Source organism: Typopeltis vanoorti, chromosome 11 (genome assembly GCF_054136105.1).
Source record: "Typopeltis vanoorti isolate ZY-2024b chromosome 11, IOZ_Tvanoo_1.0, whole genome shotgun sequence".
NCBI lineage: Eukaryota > Metazoa > Arthropoda > Arachnida > Uropygi > Thelyphonidae > Typopeltis > Typopeltis vanoorti.
The window spans coordinates 13766526-13789468 of record NC_143559.1 but is presented as its reverse complement, the minus strand read 5'-3'; the positions used below and the strand labels follow the sequence as shown (position 1 = coordinate 13789468).

The following is a 22943-nucleotide window of genomic DNA, read 5'->3' as shown; positions in this document are numbered from 1 at the left end:
GAGTCTGTTGTGGGTGCCATGACTGTGAATGAGTTCAAAGCAAAGTATGATAGATACTGCACATATGTTGGATAATTTTTGACATGATATAGGACCTCCCTTTATGAGCATAAGGACTCCTTGGAGTAGCCTGTAATAAAACTATAACGACAACCACTACCATCATCACCCACACTAACGCCATCTACTGTCCACCAGAACCACTAGTATTTTTTGTCTGTAAAGTTCATGTGTTGTTCTCAAGGCCAATTTATATATATGCAGGATGAAAAAGCCTTGTTTCTAGGGGGGGGGAGGTTAAGATTCCTCTCGTCACAGCAAGAAATTGAACTTAGGCCTTTTCCAATCGAAGGGTGCAGCTTGCCATTGTTCTTCCAATTGCACTACAGAGGTGACATAATATGAATGTACTTAGGATTTTTTGTTTGTGACTAAGGGAGGATTTTTCACAAATCTTGGCTGAATTACTATATGTGACTGTATTGGGAATGACTGTTATAAATTCTCTTACAAATGTGGTTGTCCCATCAATCTTCATTTTTGTTTGCCTTAAAAGTACACTTACTTAACTGATTTCTTGTTTATATCAGTTTGACACCTTTTCTTACTTCATAGTGCTTCATTTAATTTACTACAAAAGGAAGGATTAGCATTAGTCTTCAACACCAGCCATGAAGATAATCTTCTTGAATGCCATGCTGTATCAATTAGAGTGATGTTGGCAAACATCATAATGACCAGTTGGACAATACAATGTATTTGTGTCTATGATTTCAATAGGAGGTTTTTCTAAGGTAGAAGTGGAGAAAATTTTTAAGTCATTAGAGAAGCTGGCTGATGTAAAGAAAAAAGAAAAGTTGGTCTTTGTTGAAGATCTAAACAGCAGAGTAGAACATGCTAGTCACAGAAATATTTTGGGAAAATTTGGAGAAAAGGAGAAAGCTAATAATAATTGTTAAGTACTTGCTGAATTTCAGTTCAGGACATGTGGACTAGTTGTCACCATGACTAACATCGTGTTCCAACATAGAGATGTGCATAAATATATAAGGAGAGAAGATACATTGAATAAGTCTTGTGGACTGTGTTATTGTGGATAGCAATATCTTCATGCTGGTTCAGGACACAGGAAGTCAACAACATTTAATTTTGAACAGTATAAAATTTAATAGCATATTAAAAAGAAAATTATGCAAAAAAGTTTTAAAAAAGAATCAAAGTTGAGCAGCTTTCAGAAGTGAACTGTAGACTTAGTATGCAAATATTATTGCAAAAAAAATAATAAATAAATAAAAAATAATAAAGAAGTGTGAAACAGTAATCAAACCGAGACTCATTAGCACACTGAAGAAAACATTGATTTAGAGAGATGTGGTGAAATTGTCCACAAGGAAATTAGAACTCCATAATGAACTCAAGAAGTGAACAGATGTTCTGAGAGAATTGTAAGAAAGCAAAGTAGCATGTAAAAGTTGCTAAACAAGTTGTGGGATGATTTTGGTAAGAATACAGAAGATAATGTCAGAAAAGGTTGCATAATATTTTAGACACTACTGAAAAAGCTTAGAAATGGAGGAATGAGTACTGTAAAAGGAATTTGGGACATAGAAACTGAAGATAAAGATATCTTACATGTTTGGAGCAATTATTTTGAAAGACTTTTAAATGACAGGTGTCAACCCTTCAAGTAGAAAAGCCATGAGAAACCTTAAATATGGAAACAAAGCTGGAGTAGATGATACTTAACCTGAAATTTTCAAATATGGATGTATAACAGTTGTACAGTAGCTGCACTGAATAATCCAGTAGTCATTGTCAGAAAGCTGAAGTTGAGATGATTGGAATAAGGTGTGAATCTACCAGATTTAAGGTGACCAGTGGTGTATTGACCATTGTTGTTCAATATATATATTTATGACATTAGGAAGGATCTAACAGGAGATTCTCAATTGATGATGCAAAGATAGGCAGAACAATCAGAGATCTACTGATATTCAGCATTTTCAGAATGATTTGAATAACCTGGAAATTTGGGCAAATGAAAATTTCTGTTAGTTACTGTAAAGTTATGCACTTTGGCTTGATGAGATTTCCAGTGGCATATTATATTACTAGGGTTATGCTACTAGAAGCTGATGAAGTTAGGTATCTTGGCATACTGGTGGATAGGAATTTGAAGTTCAGAGGTCACATAGCAAAAATTACAAATACAGCTTGGAGGGTAATTTCAATGTTGAAGCAAACCTTGACATGTAAAGATAAGGAAGTCATTTTGCTTCTTTACAAAGCCTTGATAAGACTACACCTGGACTACTATGCACAGATTTGGTCTCCAGAGTTCCAAGGGGATAAAGAAGCTATGGAAAGGGTGCAAAGAAGAGTTACAAAGGTTATATTGGGATTATGGAATTTTGATTATGAAGACTACAGACTCTGATTAACAGGAGAAAGAGAGGTGATATGACAGAGGTTTAAAAAACTTCTGAATAGATGTTATAGGATATCATCAGGTAAAATTTTTCATTTATATGGAAGGTGAGGAGAGCATGAGGGCATCCATGGAAGATAAATTTGTTTACAGTTAACAAGGGGATAAGAACTAGATTTTTCTCTCACAGAGTCTAGTGTAAATGAGTTGAAGGGAAGGTGTTACGGCCGGTTTGGGTGATGTATAGTTTCCTTTGATGAGTCTTTGACTCCCTGAAGGTCTCAGAAATAATTTAAAGAAAAGAGAAAGGTAATAACGACGAATACCTGCTGGATCTGTATCCAGGATAGGGACCGATCATTATTAACACCATGTTTCAACATAAAGTTATAAACAAATTTACATGTAGAGAACACACAAGGATAAGAAAAGTTATTAAGTAATTATTTTTACGGCTATTTTTGCCTGCTTCCGTTTAGAAATGACCCTTTTTTAAAGTCATTGGCTTTTTACTTGAGAATTCTTAGGGCATTACAGATGCCCTATCAGAACATCTTGGGATAAGTGTAGGCTATGTCCTGTTGGCTTGGTGTTTCTGCCTTTGAAGTGCTTGTGTTATCGTAGTGGTCGTAGTTGTGACCTAATTTTGTGACCCCCGAGTGTTGGAAGCTCCACAACAAAAATTAGGTCACAACTCCAACCAATAGGCAATAACACAAGCACTTCAAAGGCAGAAATGCCAAGCTGACAGGACATAGCCTACACTTATCCCAAGATGTTCCAACGATGACACACGGTCGAAACAGCTCGCACCCCGTTAACTCTCTCCCCAGCCCCTTTTCCCATAAACCCTTCCCCTTCCTCAAAAAAAGTGCCCTTAAAAATAATAATATATGTATATATTACTTTTAAAAAAAACCAGGTTTTTTCAAATTAATTCTCCTACTTTGCCTCAACCCCCCCCCTTCCCTTTTAATAGCCTAACAGCAGAAGTATGCACATCACAGAAAGAAGACATCCAAACAAGGTATGTGCAAATGTTCTTCCCCTATTATTCTGCATATATTTGTCTCTAAAACGCATCTCTAATGCCCTAAGAAAAGCCAATGACTTTAAAAAAGGGTCACTCCTAAACAAAAGCTGGCAAAAATAGCCATAAAAATAATAGTTTTTAAGAAGAGTAACATGAGAATTTACCCAGAAATAATACCTCTATGTTATTAACAGTGTTACTGTTGATAGTGATATCTTTACACTGGTTCAAGACAGATATGTGGAGGATTTAAAATAAGATCTGGTTCACCATTTAGTTTTCAGCAGGATAAAATTGAATATCATATTAAAAAGCAGAAAACTATAAATTAAAGATACCAAGAAATTATATACTTGGTTTAATCCATTATCCGAGTATAAGCAAACAAAGTTTGCACCTGATGTATCTTTCAGGACTAAGGCAACTCGTGGCAAAGGTGGACTGACATCTCATCGCTTGCCTTAGTATTCCATAATGCAAAGCACATGTCCACATCTATCTCTAATCCAGAGTATTTTAATAATAAAATGTGACACCTTTTGGCAACTCGTATATGGAAACATGACTTCTGCATTGCTTCAACCTCTAGTATCACCTCTGGGTAGTGACTCTTCCCATAATGCATAGCATTATACATGTCCACAAGGGTGTGCTTTGCATTATGGGATACTAAGGCAAGTGATGAAAAGTCAGTCCACCTTTGCCACGAGTTCCCTCAGTCCTGAAAGATACTTCAGTCGCAAACTTCGTTTGCTTACACTTGGATAATGGATTAAACCAAGTAGATAATTTTTTGGTATCTTTAATTTATAATATAACCAACCAGGATATCCTCTTAAACGATTCAACAATGACCTCTAAGGGGCTGGAACAAGCCATGCTAGGCCTAATACGCATGATGCAAATCCTTGATTCGCATGATGATGATGATATAACCAAGTGAAAAAACTTTCAACAAGAAGAAAACTATGTAAGGAAACCAAGTTTTAAAAATAATCAGTTGAGCAGCTTGCAGTTGTACACTGAAGTACACAAATTTTATTCAAGAAAAAATCAAACAGTTTGAAAACAAAAAGCAAACTATGAAGATTCACATGACAGATACTCGGGGGGGGGGGGGGGGGCATTGATTAATTCATCCAGAGAATCATGTGGTGAGGAGAAATAGAAAAAAGTCAGAACTCCATGATGGATTCAGGAGGTGTTAAAGAAAGAAGCAATTAGGGAAAAGAAAGCAGTTTATTGGAAATTACTGGCAAGTATGTCAGCATGTGCTGTCGTAAAATACAAACCAAATTTGAGCTATTAAAATGCATGCTGTTATGTATACATCCATACTTTATAGCCAGATATAAAAACTTAGTTCCGAAATTTACCAGACAGCTTATCAGAATATATCCTTTGGCATGCACTACTTGAGACAGACTTGTGTACTTTAGTGTACAGTTTACCTCTTAAAGCTGCTCAACTTTGATTATTTTTAAAACTTGATTTCCTTACATAGTTTCTTCTTTTTAATATGATATTCAATTTTACCCTGCTGAAAACTAAATGGTGACCACTTCCTATTTTAAATCTGTATTTCAACTATCAAGACTTAAAATTGTTAAAAACTTGGATAATAAAGGTCTCGTTGAAGCTATTTTTCAACAAAGCATAGTTTGATGTAATTCAATTTTTGAAGAAGTGATTAGGTCTGGATAGTTCCAATTTTTTTTTTTTTACTTGGATGATGATGCAATATTTCAAGGAACTTGATTATAAGTGTGGATTTTCTTCTGAAATATGAATTGTAAACTACCATCCAGTTGGAAAAAGAATCAATAAATCTAGGAAGGCTGTTTTTAGAGAGATGAAAAGTCCTAAATCAGATGGAGAACCATTCCACACAGCAGATATGTTGTATACATATATCAATCTGAACCAGAGCATAATAGGTTTAAGAGAAACGTCATTAAGGTGTCCATAAAGTAGTTAGCAAATGTAGGTGAACTTCCCAATGTTGTATTTTCATTCTATTGATAAATTATATCAAAAGAAGGTATGAAGGTATGTCCATCTCTTTTATTCCTCTTCCCTGTGTTAAAGGAATATCAGTATGTTACAAAAGTTCTGAGGCCTCTCAACATCATTGTCTTGTCAGAAAAATTTTCACCTTCCTTTCTTAACCTAAAGACAAGCTTCCTCCACTTGGCTTTTCAGGTATAAGACAGGTAAGAAGAGCAAGAATATTCTTTGCTCTTCTTACTTGTCTTATTTCAGTCTGGTAGTTCTGCTTCTGCCTATCATGAACATCATAAATCTTATATCGAGTTCAGTGTACCGGAGTAGCCTGGCCTGGCTGAATATGCTATCTCTACTAAGTGCAGAGCTTTGTGGATGGAAACAACTTCTACACAAGAGCAAATTCCTTATGGAACATCTTTATTAGGAAAGTCACAGACCTTATTATTACTCAAACTCAAACTTGAACAGATCTGATGGCATTTGATATCTCACCTGTTGGAAATATTGTTTCACTCTTTTGATAATTCCTGACTTTCTTGATGTATGTATATATCTTTTTTAGTAATTTAATTGGCTATCTTACTTTTAGCTGTCTTGTGGTACTTTAAAAATTCTTCTGTTCCTTATTATGTATTGTATTCATTTTTTATTTGCATTCATCACAACTGAATTTAGTTCAGTTGAGATGAAGATGTCTGTGATACTAAGCTGAAAATTTACATCAGCTAAATATTTTAGCTATAACTTATTATTCGTCTTCAATTTTTTTGAAAGCAGTGTTGCCTTATAAATCTTATGACCTCATGTATGGTGTCAGTAAAAAAAAAAAAAAAAAAAAAAAAAAAAATTGCTGTGCCTAAATGCCACTGAACATTAGTGGTGAATATGATTCAAAATATAATAAATATTTTGTGCTTCACATGTATGTCATATAATTATTGTGGCTTTAAATTATATTAATTACAAAAGTAGTGTATATTGTAACAAGAATATTAAATGGTTTGACCTCGTTCTCTCACTTTCTCTCTCTACAAGATTAACCCCTCAGTGCTGATGAATGAATGGTCCATGGTTGATACCTTGGATAATTGAGTATAATTAGAAATTATTTACATTTGTGTGAAGTGATAATTTCAAATTCTTCCACTTTTGATGTTTAAACCTAAACATTGCACATAATTTTTCTCTGCAGAATCAAATTGGTCATCCTTTTTCCAATAACAGCTGCTTAGAACCTCAAATTTCAAAATTTCATCATTATAAATGTTTATTGCTATTATTATTATTACATTTATAATATGGAAGCTTTGGTTGGGACTTTTCAGCACTTGTTATAATGGTCTGCTATAGTAAGTTATTATAAAATTTTAATCCTACACCCAGTTTTTGACTAACCTACTTGATTTATCTTGCATTATCATGCAAGCAGTTGATGCTAGTTATTGTAAAGTATAATAAGGCATTTTCTTTCTTTCTTTAGGTCTCCTCCTTTTTCTAAAACAGTTTTCCATTTTGATGCGATGATGTTAGAAGATCATACAGGCTCTTTGAAAGCGGATCAATTAACAGTGGATGATTTCACATATGATATTCTCAAAGAGAGGTAAAGAAATGTTCTGCACACAGATATATTTTAAGTATGCTATTCCCTTAATATAACTGAGGATATTATATATAAATTCTACTTTGTAAACAATAATAAAAGTTGAAAATTTATTGAAACCATTATGGTTTAAAAGAACAATCAGTGAACTCCTGAATGATTTGAAAAGTCTCTCATTGCTCTGACTTACTCCATACCACTTCTCATGTGTTCCACTGCTAAATAGCACTGTGTTCAACCCTTGGCTCTTCTCACTGGTAGGCAAGTTTCTCTGAATGAATTTTATTGTGATCTCATCAGTATGAGCCATATCTGTGGAGATGTTAAATGTAACTCAGTGGCAGAAATTCTACATATGAGCAGCAGTGTCTTTAGGTGGAAGATGAATTTCATCGCCTGGTGTGATACTAACCACCAGGTTATTTTTGGTGTATTATTGGAGGTCTGAAGTGGCTGAAAAAGTTCCATGTTTAGTCTGTAGAGCAGGGTTTTCGGATTATATAAAAATAAATAAAAAATTACAAAAAATATATAGAATTGACAAAAATGTGGGCAAAATTCTTAGCCCACCCAAAGCACAAATGTACTATAGATTTAGTAATAACCTTTCTTGGGTGGTAACCACATGAAAAAAAAAATAATAATAATAATAATTTCATATCACTGTATTATTATGGTACTCTGGATTAGAAATGGCTGTAGCAAGTTTTTCTGGCAAGGAAAGTGAACTATGTTAGACAAGAAATTGCTTTATTGATCATTGAAACCTGTGGAAAAATTCATGACTAAATAAACACACGTAATAAGTTTTAATAAGTAAATATTTCATCCTAAGTATCTTAGGACATTGTCAATACAGTTAATTCAAACAATACTAGGAATACCATACAGTTAAAACACATGGTTACAATGGAACCATGATATTCTCAGAGAGGTAAAGAAATGTTCTGCACACAGATATATATTTTAAGTATGCTGTTCCCTTAATATAACTGACTGTATTCCGAGATTGAAATACATACGCCAAACTTGATAATCCTACAAAAAGACAGCTCAAGAAACTTAACAAGTTACTTGATAAAACTACTTCCTTAGATGAAGAAACAATAAAAAACTCAGGACATACCATGCTAAGCCTCCTAGAATATACCTATTACCTAAGCTTCGCAAAAATACCGTTCCATTCAGACACGTTGTTGATTCTATTAGCAGCCCGACTTACAAATTATCAAGATTTTTATCTAACCTTCTCCGTCCTCACATAGGCCACTCAGGCTCATCAATTAAAAATTCAACAGAGTTTCATGCAAAAATAAAAGACATTCAACTGTTAGAAACTGACATGCTAATTAGCTTCGACATTGTCTCCCTCTTCACTGATATTCCCCATGAGGAAATGGTAGACTTGTTAACTGAAAAATTTCCATCTGATATTGTTGAATTATTCAAATCTGTTTCTTGAATACCTTGAAGAAAAAGTTTTCACGTTTAAACCCAAACCAAAAATTTGGCTACGATATGTTGATGATGTCTTTGCTGTCTGGGATCATTCCGAACAAGAACTACACCTGTTTCTAGATAAAATAAACCTTCTTCATCCTTGTATCAAATTCACGCTAGTAAAAGAATCTTCACAGGGTATCTCCTTTCCACACCCAAGACCGGCTAACTTGGCTCTTCTGGCCGAGAAAGATCCTAAAGCTCCTCATGTCGTCAACGGGAATCGAACCTAGGACACTCCCTCCCCAGGTATATGGTTGTGAAGTGCATAGCCACTAGGATAACCCCATGTGCGGACATTCAAGGAATGAGCTAAGGAGACACCATTTCTCCCAAACTCTTCATGTTAACACTGGAACATATGATGAGCAATTTAGAATGGTTCAGTAAAGGAGTCAATATTAATAGAATTAAATTAAACAACCTAAGATTTGCTGGTGATATTCTTATTATTGCAAACAGTATGAAAGATTTTAAAAGAAATTATAGAAGATCTAATAACTAAATCACTAGAAATTAGATTAGACATTAATTCTGAGAAAACTGAAATAATGACAAACCAAAAATGACAATGAAAAATGCAATGTTATTAAGGCAAACAATAAAGAAATTGAAATCGTAGATGAGTATGTATATTTAGGAAAATTGTTAACATTGAAGAAACAAGGGGTCATGGAAGAAGAATAAGAATAGGATGGTCAGCTTTTGAAAAATTGAAGAAATTTTTAAACAGCAAAATAAAACCTGAGAACAGAGCAAGACTGTTCAGCCAAAAACCAATGTGGATTACCTGTTATAACATACAGAGCAGAAACCTGGCTAATCAAAAACGAAATAATAGATAAAATGCAAAAAACAGAAAGAAAAATGGAAAGATGTCTGCTAAACATAACACTCACAGATAAAATCAAAAATGAAAAAATAAGAACTGATACAAAATTTTTAGATATTGGAGAAAACTTTGAAAGAAATGGAAATGAGCAGGACACATTACAGAACACAAGGACAATAGATAGACTAAAATTATACTGGAGTGGTGGCCATATGAATGTAAAAGATCAGCTGGAAGACCTGAAAGAGGATGGTTAGATGATATAAGAAAAACAGTTGGAACTATTTGGCACCAACAAACTCAGGATAGAAGCAGATAGGAAGAATTGGGAGACATCTTTAGCCAGAAGTGGCTATAAAAAGGATTAAAAGAAGAAGATTCTAAACTGTCCTGTGTGTATCTCTTGCTGTTTTTTTGTTTGTTTTTTTTTTCCATCAAATTCCTGATATATTTAAAAGGTGTACAGGAGCTTATGATAGTACTACATGAACAGTTAGATTACTACTAACTCCCTATCAACAATTTTCCTCCAGATTAGCTTGTTATCTATCAACATTCCAATATTATCAACCATAACTCAAAATTATGGTGCAACATGATGTTATCTTTTGATTAGTCCAAAGATATACTTCTGGAGCTCAGTCAATATAGACAAACCCCTTTGGTCAGAAAGACCTGGGTTCGATACCTGTCAGTGACGTGAGGAACCTTTACTGGTCTCTTTTGACTAAAGGTCGAAAGGTCTCATACGGAGGTAGGGTTTCCTCCCCCCCCCCCCCCAGAAACTCTGGATTTTTGTCCCTCAGAACAAACAAACTGACCGTGAACACATGCATCTACAGACATAGGTCTAATCCTTGATATGATAGCGATTAAATGTAGAAAAATCCTGAACACTGCAAGATAAAAGAGGAGGGAAGGTATAAGATGAAGAAATAATAATATCAAAAGATTAAGAAGTATAATCTTTTGATATTATATTCTACTATGGGGCTCTGCCCCTGCCACCTACATCACCCAACCCCCCCGAGTTCTGGACTGGTAAGCTAGTAAGACAAAAAACATGACATAAAAACGTTTCAAATTTTGGTTTATCTCTTTATATATAGAGAGTAGATATCTTAAAATATTTTTCTTTTATGTATTGTATTTTATTTGCTATGTTTTATCTGCAAATAAACTACATTATTTATTCCCATTTAAAATTTTATTTGTTTATTATGTTATCAAGCTGTGAGTCTTAAAACTAGTAGCATTCTTGTGGCTTTATTACTTCACATTCATCCCTCTTCCGAGTACCACACCTTACTGCATTTTTGCAACATTTCCACTGGACACAACAATAATAACATTTTACTAATCACTTATCACTATATTAACTGTCATTCAGAATTTACAGTGATCAATTATATCAATAAATGGCACATGCAGACAAAATAGTCTCAGCAGATGTCTAAAACATCTGCAAAAATAAAGGGCATAGAGTGCTCTGAAAAATAGTGCTGCATTTCACTGGTTTGGAAATTTCAAAGCCAACAACATCACTCTGAAAAATCAATCATATTGTAGGTGAACTGCTAACCAGTTGATCCTGAGACACTGCACTAAGCTGCCCATTCATAAGTACATATAGTAGATTGTTGACTTAGCTCATTACTTTAAGCAAGACTGTGTGTCTTAAGTTTTCATTATGCAATTAACTATATATTGATTGCTAATTCTCAAGAATGTTCTATCAAATGAATCTGCTTCCATAATGTGAACACACACACAGTGAATCAATTGAGGCAAAGTGTCACTTCTGATCCCAGCAAGCAGTCAGTTTGAGAACAAGGTCATGCTGTGCATTTAGTGAAAATTTAAGGTTGTCCACTTTGTTGCTATCAGAAAGACAGGCCACCAATGCCAACCTCCATTCTTACAGCTTAAGTACACACTGTTCTATTTAAGTGCTACTCACCACTAGCTAATCAATAGTTGCTTCTCAAACAAAGTGCCAGACTTCACATAGCAATTTGCATGAAAAAAAAAAAAATCGGGGAAATGAGATTCACCCTCATTGCAGCATACAGCAACCCTCTGATTATGACCTTAGGTCAGCAATATGATCTTAGCTATATTTGCACCATTAAACTCAAAACTAAACCAAGCCAGCCTGATTGTTTTTTGTTCTAATCAATAATGCTTTCCACTATTGAGAAAATTAAGAATGACTGTTCACTTTTTTGTCTTCAAGAAAACACTGCACATCCTTAAGAGATGTATCAAGGCTGTATTTCTGTCTTCTCATGCACTTTTACTGTATCAATCCACTTACATCTTGTTCTTCATCTGAGTCTTTTTCTAGCCAACTTGGCAAAGAACACTTACTTGTTTTGCTTATCTTTCCTCTCTCATTCTTTTTTAAGTGACTATATCACCTGAGATTATCTCTGCTAACACATTCCTGACAATGGAAAGTCTTTCCTAATATTGTCATTTTTAATGTGATACTGGTGTAGAAGCCATTTGTTCACTCCACTAGACTTTCTCAGACACTCATATCTGTTGTCTGCAGTCTTTAATCAAGTATTTTATTTCTAACCCGGCTCTCAGATTCATAAGTTAAATTATTTTGAACACTAGTAGTACGCAGTTAATCTCATTCTTATTCCATATAAATTTATTCAGTCAACTTGCTACCATATCAGCTTTACTAATTCTGTTCTCTATTTCCATATTCAATTTGCCATTTTCACAAAAAATTGTGTCTCAATAGCTGAAATGTTTTACTTGTTCTATAGGTTCACCAGTATCACATTCAGGATACAGTTAATGTTTTCAATGTTTCTGCCTATTTTCTTTGTCATCTTATTGCTGATTTTCATACCAAGTTTGTTATAACAGTTATTCAGTTTAGTTGGAGAATCTTGCAGAATTGTACTGGATTTGTTCAGATGTATAACATGATCTGAATAAATTAAAGAGCTAAGATTAATATCACCATTTTAATATCAGATTTGATACCACCTCTTTCCTTCATAATGTGATTCATATAGATAATGACAGTAGAGATGATGTGCACTCTTGTCACACACCTGATTTTAGCTGAAACCATCTTCCTGTACCTCCTTCAATTCTAACTGCTGACTTGGGTGCATATTTTCTAATATAGAAATAGACTACCTATTTTTTGATATATTATAATATCCCAGTTTTAACCATATAACTAGCATTTTGAAGAGCTTTCCTCTTGACACCTTATCATATGCCTTTTCCAGATCTGCAGAACTTAAATACAAATCCTTGTTATGTTCCCAAGACTTCTTTTTCAGCTATTTGTCTTAATTAAATGAAAATAAATGTAAATTTAAAATATAATTTAAATGTAAAGTGAAAATCTGATCCTGACAATCTCTGCTTGGCCTGAATCCATCTTGTTCTTCGCCAAGCTTCCTTCCACAATTTTTCTTAGCCGTTTCTCAAGTATACTGCTTTTCAGTTGCAATTTCATTTTTTTTTTTTTAAATGGAATCCTTAAAATTTCCTACATTTTTAAGTCTTTCTTGTAAAAATGCAGAAGCGTGTTTGAGTTTTCATTATTGCGGTCTATATTAAAATAAATTTGAATTTGTTGGTAATTTTTAGTAGTAATTCAAAATATCGAATACCATAAAAAAATTTTTGTTTTCGGGTATTGTTATATACATGCCAGTGACATATACAGTAATTTCCTAAGGCAGGAATCATTTCTAAGAACTGATTCCTGACTAAGCGGAAGTTCTAAGAAAGAAGTGAAGGGGTGGGAAGGTATCCAAAGATATGAACCTTTTTTTTTTTTAATTAAATTTTTTATAGTGTTTTCACTGAGAAATCTGATAGGAAAGGATAGCTGCTTTTGAGTTGTTGCAGAAGGCTGTTGAGGATATCATATACTGAAAGGTGGACAAACAGATGGGTGCTAGAAAGAATTGACAGAACTTGAAAGCTTCTTAAGAATATTGACAGAAGAAACTTGAAATACTTCGGACACATTGAAAGGATGGAAGGTGGGCTTGTAGGTTTTAGTTTCTGTGGTTTAGCAGTTCAAAAGAAAGATTCCGATATTACGACCACATGTTTATTAAGATAAAAAAAATAAACAAACCCAACAAGTTTCACATGTCATTTGACTTGCATCTTCAGGGGTTAAAGGTAACTAAAAGTTTAAACACAAGAAATGAGAAATTAGTGTGGCACATCACCAAGCATCTGAGTGACCATATGGCATCTGTTGATGTCCAACGAATAGATGGATTAGTGTTTTCTGTTAATATTAATAATTCAAGAAAGAAATTTGCATAATGACTGTAATAATTATTGATGTACAAAATATATACTTCTTAAGGAGGATGACTTAAGAGTCCCATAATACTTGTCTTGAATGATTTTGATATGGATGACAAATTGGTGGTACATAATAGCATGCATTATGAAATGCATCTAAATTTTGTTGTAAGCAATATTAAAATGATACCTTTGTCTTTGAACCTTAGCTGACTTAAAAGATAGAATATTTCTAGCTTTATAATTTGAGCTTGATAACTACATTGTAATAATTATCCTCTATTAATTTTACAGATTAGAAGGATTGAGACAGAAGTTAACTAATTGTCAAGTAGAACTTCTAGAAAAGGAAAACCAGTTGTTTTCATTTCAAAGTGATATTACCAATCTTCAAAATACAGATAATATGTATTCTACGTATGTCTCTCTCTTTCTCTGAACATTAGATTTTTTTTTAAATTTTAGCACTTATTTATTTTTGATTTATTTATTTCTAATTTTATTATTTGATTTGATTTTTCATTATTATTATTTTTCAGCATTCTTTATGAGCAGATATGATAATAAATATTCTTATGGTTATTGTCTTGTCTCTGTGCTTTTGTATTCCTTCTATTATAAAAAAACTTGCATTTTTACGAATTTTAGTATAGAATTCCTTACTAAATATGAACTGATTCTGCCATTATCCATATATTAGAGAAAATCTTTCAAGTTATGCAGAGGTGTAATGTTGATTACTTGATAAGGACATTACTTATGTGATCTTATTTAGAAATACAGTAATCTATTTAACTGACCCTTGCACATCAACCAACTTCTCTGTAGCAGTACTTCAGTTACTGCTACAGAAAAGTATGTAACACCATGTAACAGTACTTCAGTTATTCAGCCCTTGAATTATCTGAACGGTGAGTTCGGATAAACAGTAAATTACTGTATATGTTAAGGAATTATTGCTTTCCAACAAGAGTACAGCTTACATACATTTTTTACAGATTTCATGAGAAATTCATTGACAAGATTTAATATTTGCTTTGGATTTTGTATGCATTTGCAGAAGTTCTGATGTGCTGAGGTCTTAGTATGCTTCTTACACATGTTCATGTATTAGCACAGTCAGACAGATAATGTGATGTTAGTTGCAAAAGATCTGGAGTAATTCTGGTTCCTGGTTGGAGAGTAAGGGAAGCTAACCCACCTTCAGTTGAACAAGCTATTTTATTCTTTAGAATAAAAGTACTGTCATAGCATCCTGTGCACTCCTTGAAGGTACATATCAGCAAATTGATGATGATCTGTTCAAACATGTGCTTTATTTTGTTAGTCTTTTTTTTTTTTCTGTCTTGCATTCTGTTTAGCTGACCATTGTAGCATTGAAAAAGCCTGCTCATACTCACACATATATAATTTTTTTAAATATCTTTTTCTTTAACTTGCTGAGCCTCTACGTTTCTTTCCAAGTACCAATTTCTTTCACTCTATTCTGTTTTGAGCTCTTTCAGTCCAGTCAGTAATTCCCATCTCAACTAAGTCTTTTTGGATGTTATTTTTTTGGTTTTCTTTTAGGTCACTTATCATCAGGCCTCTTAGAAAGCTCCAGAGATTTTTTTTAAGATTTTATTTTCAAAGATCCACAAAGCTTTTACATCTTGATCTATTATGCTCCAAGTTTCTACTCTATGTAAACAGTAGGTTTAATATATTTTTGGTAGGTCTTGGATATTTCTATTTTAATTCTACTTGACAGAATTTTGGAAGATAATAAATGTAGTGAATGATAAGATCTATTGACGGCATGTATTCACCTGATTGTTTCTACATACTTTTAAATATTCAGTTTTTTTTCTTGATTGATTTGTAATCCTAGTTTTTCAGTAGAAGTACATTTTTCTGAATTAGTTTCTATTGTATTCAGAATTTTCTGCATATCCTAATATTACTGTTCTTCTGGTGTTATCTTTTGCAGTTTCTCAAATACATATTTCTAAAGCTAAGTTAAATAAGATGGATGAAACAGTATCTCCTTGCTTCAGTTCTGTCTTAATAGCAAAAAGGTTCAGATCTGATTCCACTAGTAAATTCCATGTCTTGGCTGTCAGTGGTGCAAATGTTGATTATTATTTTATGAGGCATTCAAAGTTTAATACTCCCCAAAGACCTTCTCTATGAATGCTGTCATAAGCTCTTCTAAAATTTATTAATATAATATGGACCTGCTGATTATATTCCCTTTTCTTTTTTAGTATCCATCTTAATGTAAAAATTTTTCATTACTGTGGACCTGTTTCCTTGGAATTTTATGTGATATTTTGATTTGGATATAGGAAATGGCTACATCATGATTCTGCTGGACTTTGCAAAGACAATTGGCAGAATACTACATGGAAAACTATTACATAAGTTGAAACAAATGGGAATGGTTATTAGGCTGGTGGCATGGACGGAGGGGGGGGGGGTTGATAAGCATCGGAAGGAGGTGTATGGTAGAGTGGAATAGGTGAATGAGGGTGACTAGTGGAGTGCTCCAGGGCTCTGTACTAGGACCATTACTCTTTAATTTGTACATTAATGATATAGAAGAAGATTTGAAGGGGAATATTCAGTTGTTTGCTGATGATGCAAAACTAGGAAGGCAATAGATAAAGGTAAATAACATAGTAAGGAAGGCTAAGTCAGATTTTGAAAGAAAGTTAGTTAAGGCCCAAAGTAAATCCAAAAGTTTTTTTGCTTTGTAACAAGCAAGAGAAAGAATGATTATGGAAAGATGTTGATGGTAGGAAAGTGACAGAAGCAGAAGAAATGTTCAGTTACTGTGTGATCACTTTGCAAAGGTATATTCATCCAGGTGGTGACTTTGCAGTTACTGAGATGACAGAGACTGATGTAAGCATTGAGGTAGATAAGCTAGAGGTTCTCAGTATATTGAAAAATATCAATGTGAATACAGCAGTCAGCTTGTGTGCTACAAGAATGTGCAAGTGAAATGGCTTTGCAAGGTTCCAAGAGAGTGGAAAGAGGATATGATAGTTCCATTACTTAAAGGTGGAAGAAGACAAGTAGCAAATTACAGACTGATTAGCATCTCTGGAGTGGTGGTTAAAGGAATAGTTGGTTAAAATTAAAATTCAGGAATGGGTGAAGGGCAAAACATGCTGTAAAAGGTAGGTCCTGCCTCCGTAATTTATTCACATTTTATAATAAGGTGACTGCAGAATTGGATAAGGGAAATGGTTATATCAGATACTTCTGGACTTTACAAAGGCATTTGACAAAATACTGCATGGAAAAGTATTACATAAATCAGAGCAAATGGGAATGGATATGTGGCTGGTGGCAGCTGATAGACATCAGAGGGTGGTGTGTGGTGAAGTGTAATCAAAACAAATGAGGGTGACTAGTGGAGTGCTCCATTCCAGGACTACTACTCCTTAATTTGTACATTAATGATATGGTGAAAGATTTGAGAGGTGAGATATTCATTTGTTTGCTAATGATGCAAAACCGGAGGGGAAAGTAGTTGATAAAGGTGATCTGGATATCTTATAGAATGATTTAAATAAATTGGAAGTTTGGGCAAAAGATAATGGTTTTCAATTTAATGTTGTAAAATGTAAGATATTTAATGCACTTCGAGATGAAAAGATTACATACCCATATCATATTGATGGTATTAGTTTACAGGAAATTGATGAGGCTAGGAATCTGGGGGTGATGGTGGATCCTTTCCTATCGTATTCCCTCAGCCATATGGCTGGTGGGGCTAGCTATATGTTACCATACTAGGAAGATGATTATGAGCAAAGTGGTTTCCCATTGCCTTCTTTGCCATAGTATATTTTATGATTGTAGCCACAGTTCACAGGACTGATTTGCCTGTTTTGAGGGATGAAAAACCTAAGTTACTGGGAGAAAAAACCTCCATCTCTGTATGAGACTGCTTAACTCGCCTTTAGTTGAAAGAGACCAGATAAAGGTTCCTTGTGTCACCGACAGGAATCAAACCCAGGTCTTTCCGACCAGTCAGTCTACACTGACTGAAGTACGGAAGCTCCTGATGGTGGATAGATTTGAAATTCAGAGCACATATTGCAAGAGTTGGCAAAATAGCTCAGAGGATTACTTGGATGCTGAAGAACACATTGACCAGTAAAAATAGGGAGGTTATTATCCTTCTTTATAAGGCTATGATTCGGCCTCATGTTGACTACTCTGCACAGATTTGGTCACCTGTGTTTCTTATGGGATGCATGGGAGATGATTCAGAGATGAGTGACCGAGCTGGTGACAGGTCTGTGGAATGTTCCCTCTGAGAATAGATTGAGGGTGTGTGTGGATTGCAGAGGAGAGGGGGATATGATAGAAACTTACAAGTTACTAACGGGATTCTATAAGATTGACACAAGAAATTTTTCAATACATGGGGAGCATATGCACTTGGATGTTGTCTATGAGTGTAGTTAGTAAATGTGTGTAGACTAGGTTCTTTGCTTGAACAGTGGTGAATGAGCAGAATGGATTGCCAGAGATTTAAAGAGTTGTATGATGGGTATTGTGTTAATGGATAATGGGTCTCCCATGATGAATCTTTTGACTCCATGGAGGGAAAAAAAAAGAAGAAAAAAAAAAAACTTTTATTTTCTTATAGGGAGTAGGGAGAGGCCGTTTTTAGCGTTATCTAACTTTTGGAAGCTGAGTGGGCAGTTTAATCTCCATTGGTAGCCAGTCAGAGATAGCTGACCCAAGGCTATCACTAATTTAAGTGGCATGCAGTAAAGAGACAGCTAACAAATGCTGCCATCTCATGGTTCCTAACATGATATTGTTAATGTCTGAAATAGTGTGGGTTCTACAGTCCATTTTCTTGAGTTTGTGGGATGAAAAACACCAGTTTCCAGGCAAAAAAACCTGCTTGCCCATGCCAGAGATTTATTAACTCGGGAACCAGTTTAGCATTAGTTGTGTATTATACCAGCAATAATGCCTTTGTGACAGAGGCAAAATATTGGAGTACGTGAACTGCCATTTAATTCATTCCTGTTTCGTCATTCCATTAAGCTATCAACATAACTAATCCCTTAATTCAGCAGCATGTAATTCATTTGATTTTTGACAGTAAAATGTTCACAGAACAGAAAATAAACACAACTTGCATTTTTTGACATGCTACTATACCTGACTGCTTTTTTGTGTGGGATTGTAAACTTTGGAGCTCACTAACTTCTGGCAAAGATTAGATATGTTTACCAAAATTTTACAAATCAAGATTTGCCTGACATGTGCAGTTCATCATTAGTGGTAAAATTATGGTTGTTTTTTCAGTGAGACGTTAATTAGTTTGTTTATTTCACTGGGGGGGGGGCAATCCAGTGTTATATATTGTGGTTGCAGTTAGAGGGCTATCAAACTGCATTGTACAAAAAAGATAATTATAAAGAAATAATAAAAAGATAGAGAATATTAAAAATTGAATTTTTATTTGATAAAAGGATTGTAGTTTTCTAATAATGAAGTGAGCTTCCACAGAATGAATTCATAGAATATTAATCTGAATGTCAGAGTAACACTTAAACAAATTTACATAATATAATTATATATGCCAAAAGTCTATGAACTTCTAAAAGGAGTGATGTGGCTGGAATTTTTTTAATAGCACACTTCACAGCATTGTTAATTTTCATTAAATTTCATCCCACTAGTTGGATGCTCCTAAGCCCTGCATAGGAGCATCCAACATCCAGAAAAAGGCTTATAGGTAGTTTGAACTTTGTGTGAGACTACTTTTCTTAAAACAGGTTTCTTGTTAATGTTAGTCTTATCAAAAGTGTGAAAATATCTGATTTTTCTTTTCATAGTATCAAAGTAAAGAAGAGGGCAGTAGATATTACAAAGAAGGAAATTGGTCACCTAAAGTCCTTAGAAAAAAGATTGCTACATCAGTGGGAAGTGGTAAATGCAGCAGTATGTGATGTAGGACAAGAGGGACCACCACCAGGCCTTCAGCTAGACAGTGGAACTGAAGATCAGGTATGATATATTTCTAGGTCACTAAACAAATGACTAGAGTGCAAGTTCAAAAAAAGCTATAGTACTAGGGTGGCTACGCCCCCACAGTGCCCAACTCCCCCGAGTTCCGGACTGGTAGACCGGTTCTCCTTGAATTCTGATGACTCGACACTCAGGGTAGCTCCTGAGTTTCAAAATGTGACGTAAAAAGGCTTATCATTTTATATATATAGGGTAGATATAAAAACAGTTTTTGGTGTTACAATTTTTAAATTAATGAGGCAACTACTTTGATTGTCACTGTTCTCTGTGACAATTAAGAGATATGTGCCACACACACATACAGCTTAATCTAAGAAAGTTTATATTAAATGGGGAAAGTTTATATATTAAAAGTTTATATTAATTTATATAAATAATAAATTAAATATTTATTATTAACTGGACCACCATGGAGTGGAGACTCATTGTAGGAGGTACTCATTACCGTTACACACAAGGCTTATTAGACTGTGCTGTAAACTCAGTTTTTCTGCATTCACCATAAGCAATGTGTGTGAAACTCACCAGCCACTTTCCATGGGAAGAACCTTCTTACTCCCTTGCTCACACCATACTTATACAGTTTCCAGGGCCGTTATTCTACCCCTCCCATTCTATGAGAAATTTATTCCAAATTAATCTGATAATAATCTCTTTCTGACTTAAATGTCTCAATCATAACCCCACCCCCTCCTCCTCCTCCCATTCACAAGGCTTTGCAAATTGCATTCCCTCATTCTCAGTTCATAGCCACATTGCAAAGACCAGTTACCACCTTAATTAATCCTCTCTTGACCTTTTCTAATATATCCTTATTGCCATGAAAGCAAGGTGACCATATCTGTACACAATAATGCATATTAATTATATACAGTAGAACCATAACTTCTTACACATTAAGGTCCTAAGGATGATAGCAATAATTTAATGTTACGACTTCACAACTTCTGCAATGTGGCTACCCCAGAATTTCAGGTTCCAGGTCTCTTGTCTCCTTAGTCTCTTTCAGAATTTCCCCACGAAGTCTAATGCTTTCTACAACCATTGCCTACCAAAGGCCAGAACCTTACACTTTGCAACACTGAACTGATATTTCCATGCATTCACTGTAAGTCGTCCTGTAAGGCCACTTGACTACTCATCTTTCTTCCCAATTTTATGTCATCTGCAAATAATTGCATATGTCCAGTTAAACTGTTTCAGTATCATTAATATACAAGTTAAACAATGTCCCCAAAACAGAACCTTGCAGCACACCTCTATTGAATTTCCTCTTTTGGGATACTGCACCACATATGCAACTTGCTGAATACTTGACAATTAGACACATATCGAACTCACTAATCTAGTATCCAATCTCATCTACTATAATTTATTTACCAAGTTGTTGGGTGGCAGTCTATCAAAACTTTAACAAAATCTAAATATACATCTCTGTCCAGTACATTCATCACCTTGTTCGTCGTCGTCATCTGAGCAATTCAGGTATAGGCTCTTTATGTCCTGTTCCTGCTCTGCAGATGAAGTTGACTACTCATCATCACCTTGTTATAGTACATAAATAAAGTTAGTAAAACATGATCTGCCTTTAACAAACCCATGCTTACATTTGCAGAGAATACTTATGAATCCTAGCTCTTGCTAACGTCTTCAACACCTTAATCGCAACTACAGATAATATACAGATTGGACTATAATTTGTACTCTTGGTATCAACTTTGTGAAGTTGAACAATTTTACCTTCCTTCTACTCCTTAGCAAAGTACACATTTCTCTGATCATTCATTCCATTATCAATTCCATAGACTGCTTAATTTCACTTTTATTTGCCATAAAATTCACTCGTTAAAGCTTTCTTGCTGCTTTCCTCTTTTATGACTTTTGTGTTTTCTCGTGATTTGCACTTTTGTCACTCATGTTTAATTTTGCTTCATGTATTTCTGCATTTCTCACTTTGTTCTCCATAGCACTCACATTTTTGCCCTTTTTTTCCTTCAGAAGCATTTCCTATACTGCTATCTTCCTTTTGGACAAACTCCTGACACTTGCTTGCTCCGTGTCTGCACAATTCATCGCGGAGACTATTCATCATGAGGAAAATTCATTGCAGAGACTTTTCATCGCTGGAAAATTAATCGCACAAAAATTCATCACGGATATATGTGAAAAAAAAATTATTTTTTTAAATTTACGTATAAAGTTATTCATATTCTTTCTTACTACAGGCTCTGTAAATGGAATATTAATTGCTACAGAACTGGGATAGGATGGTGAGGGAGAAAGAACACCATATTTAAGACTATTTATGGAGAATAGTTATATCCAACTAACTGCTGATTGTTGTTGAGACTTGTTTTTAGGTGATAAAAGAACACTGTAAACAATGTTATACATGAAAAGATAACATGAAATCTATTAGTGAAAATTAAAATTATTTGAACTGTTTGTTGTCCGCTAAAGCATGTTAAAACAAGTGTTGTGCACCTAGAAGGCACGAATGTCGTGATGTTCTGTTTTTATTTTATTCCTTCAAAATTGTACTATTAGCCACTTCGAAGGAGCAATTATTATTCTGTTGTTATTAAAACAACTTAAAAATTTATCTTCAAGAGGAACTGGAATCAGTACAATCAGGCATCTCTCTATCAACATTTGTAGTCCTGAAAAGGACTATTTTGATGATCATGAAAAGGAACACTTTCTATTTCATACTATTCAAAATTGAGCAGTATGGGAAAAAAATATCAAACAAAAAAGATGACTGCACAGCCACAGTTTTCAAAATAAAAAATTATGGGCAACTCCTCTTCAAGAGTTTCACGATTTTCATAACCACTAACGATGAGCTGAAGTCTTTTTGCAGTATCTCAATACCGTTTCTTACCAGTAGGAGGTTGGGTGCCAGCTATATATTGCTGTATTTTCCCCTCATTGAAATGTTGCTCATCCTTCAAAGTTTTTAGAAACTTTCATATTATGTTAAAGATACCAAGCAATTTTAAGCTAGGTTTTTAATCCTTTTCCCCAAGTAAGTCAAGTTTGTGCCTGCACATAGTGCAAGTCTGAGGCAACTCGTTGCAAAGGTGGAGTAAGTCTGTTTGCTTACTTGTGAAAAAGGATTAAAAACCTAGCTTATAAAATTGCTTGGTATCTTTAACATAGTATATACCCAAGGTAAAAAACTTTC

At 34.4% G+C, this 22943-nt stretch overlaps 1 protein-coding gene across 1 annotated transcript in view; it reads left to right on the top strand.

Annotated features, from left to right (window-relative positions):
- Positions 1–22943, top strand: part of LOC150101312 (tyrosine-protein kinase Fer-like) — a 272304-nt gene that overhangs the window by 38132 nt on the left and 211229 nt on the right. Inside the window, exons 6-8 of the mRNA XM_090400764.1 lie at positions 6949–7071; positions 14003–14125; positions 19564–19735. Of these exons, the coding sequence (XP_090256890.1) occupies positions 6949–7071; positions 14003–14125; positions 19564–19735 (418 nt within the window). The remainder of the gene's footprint in view (positions 1–6948; positions 7072–14002; positions 14126–19563; positions 19736–22943) is intronic.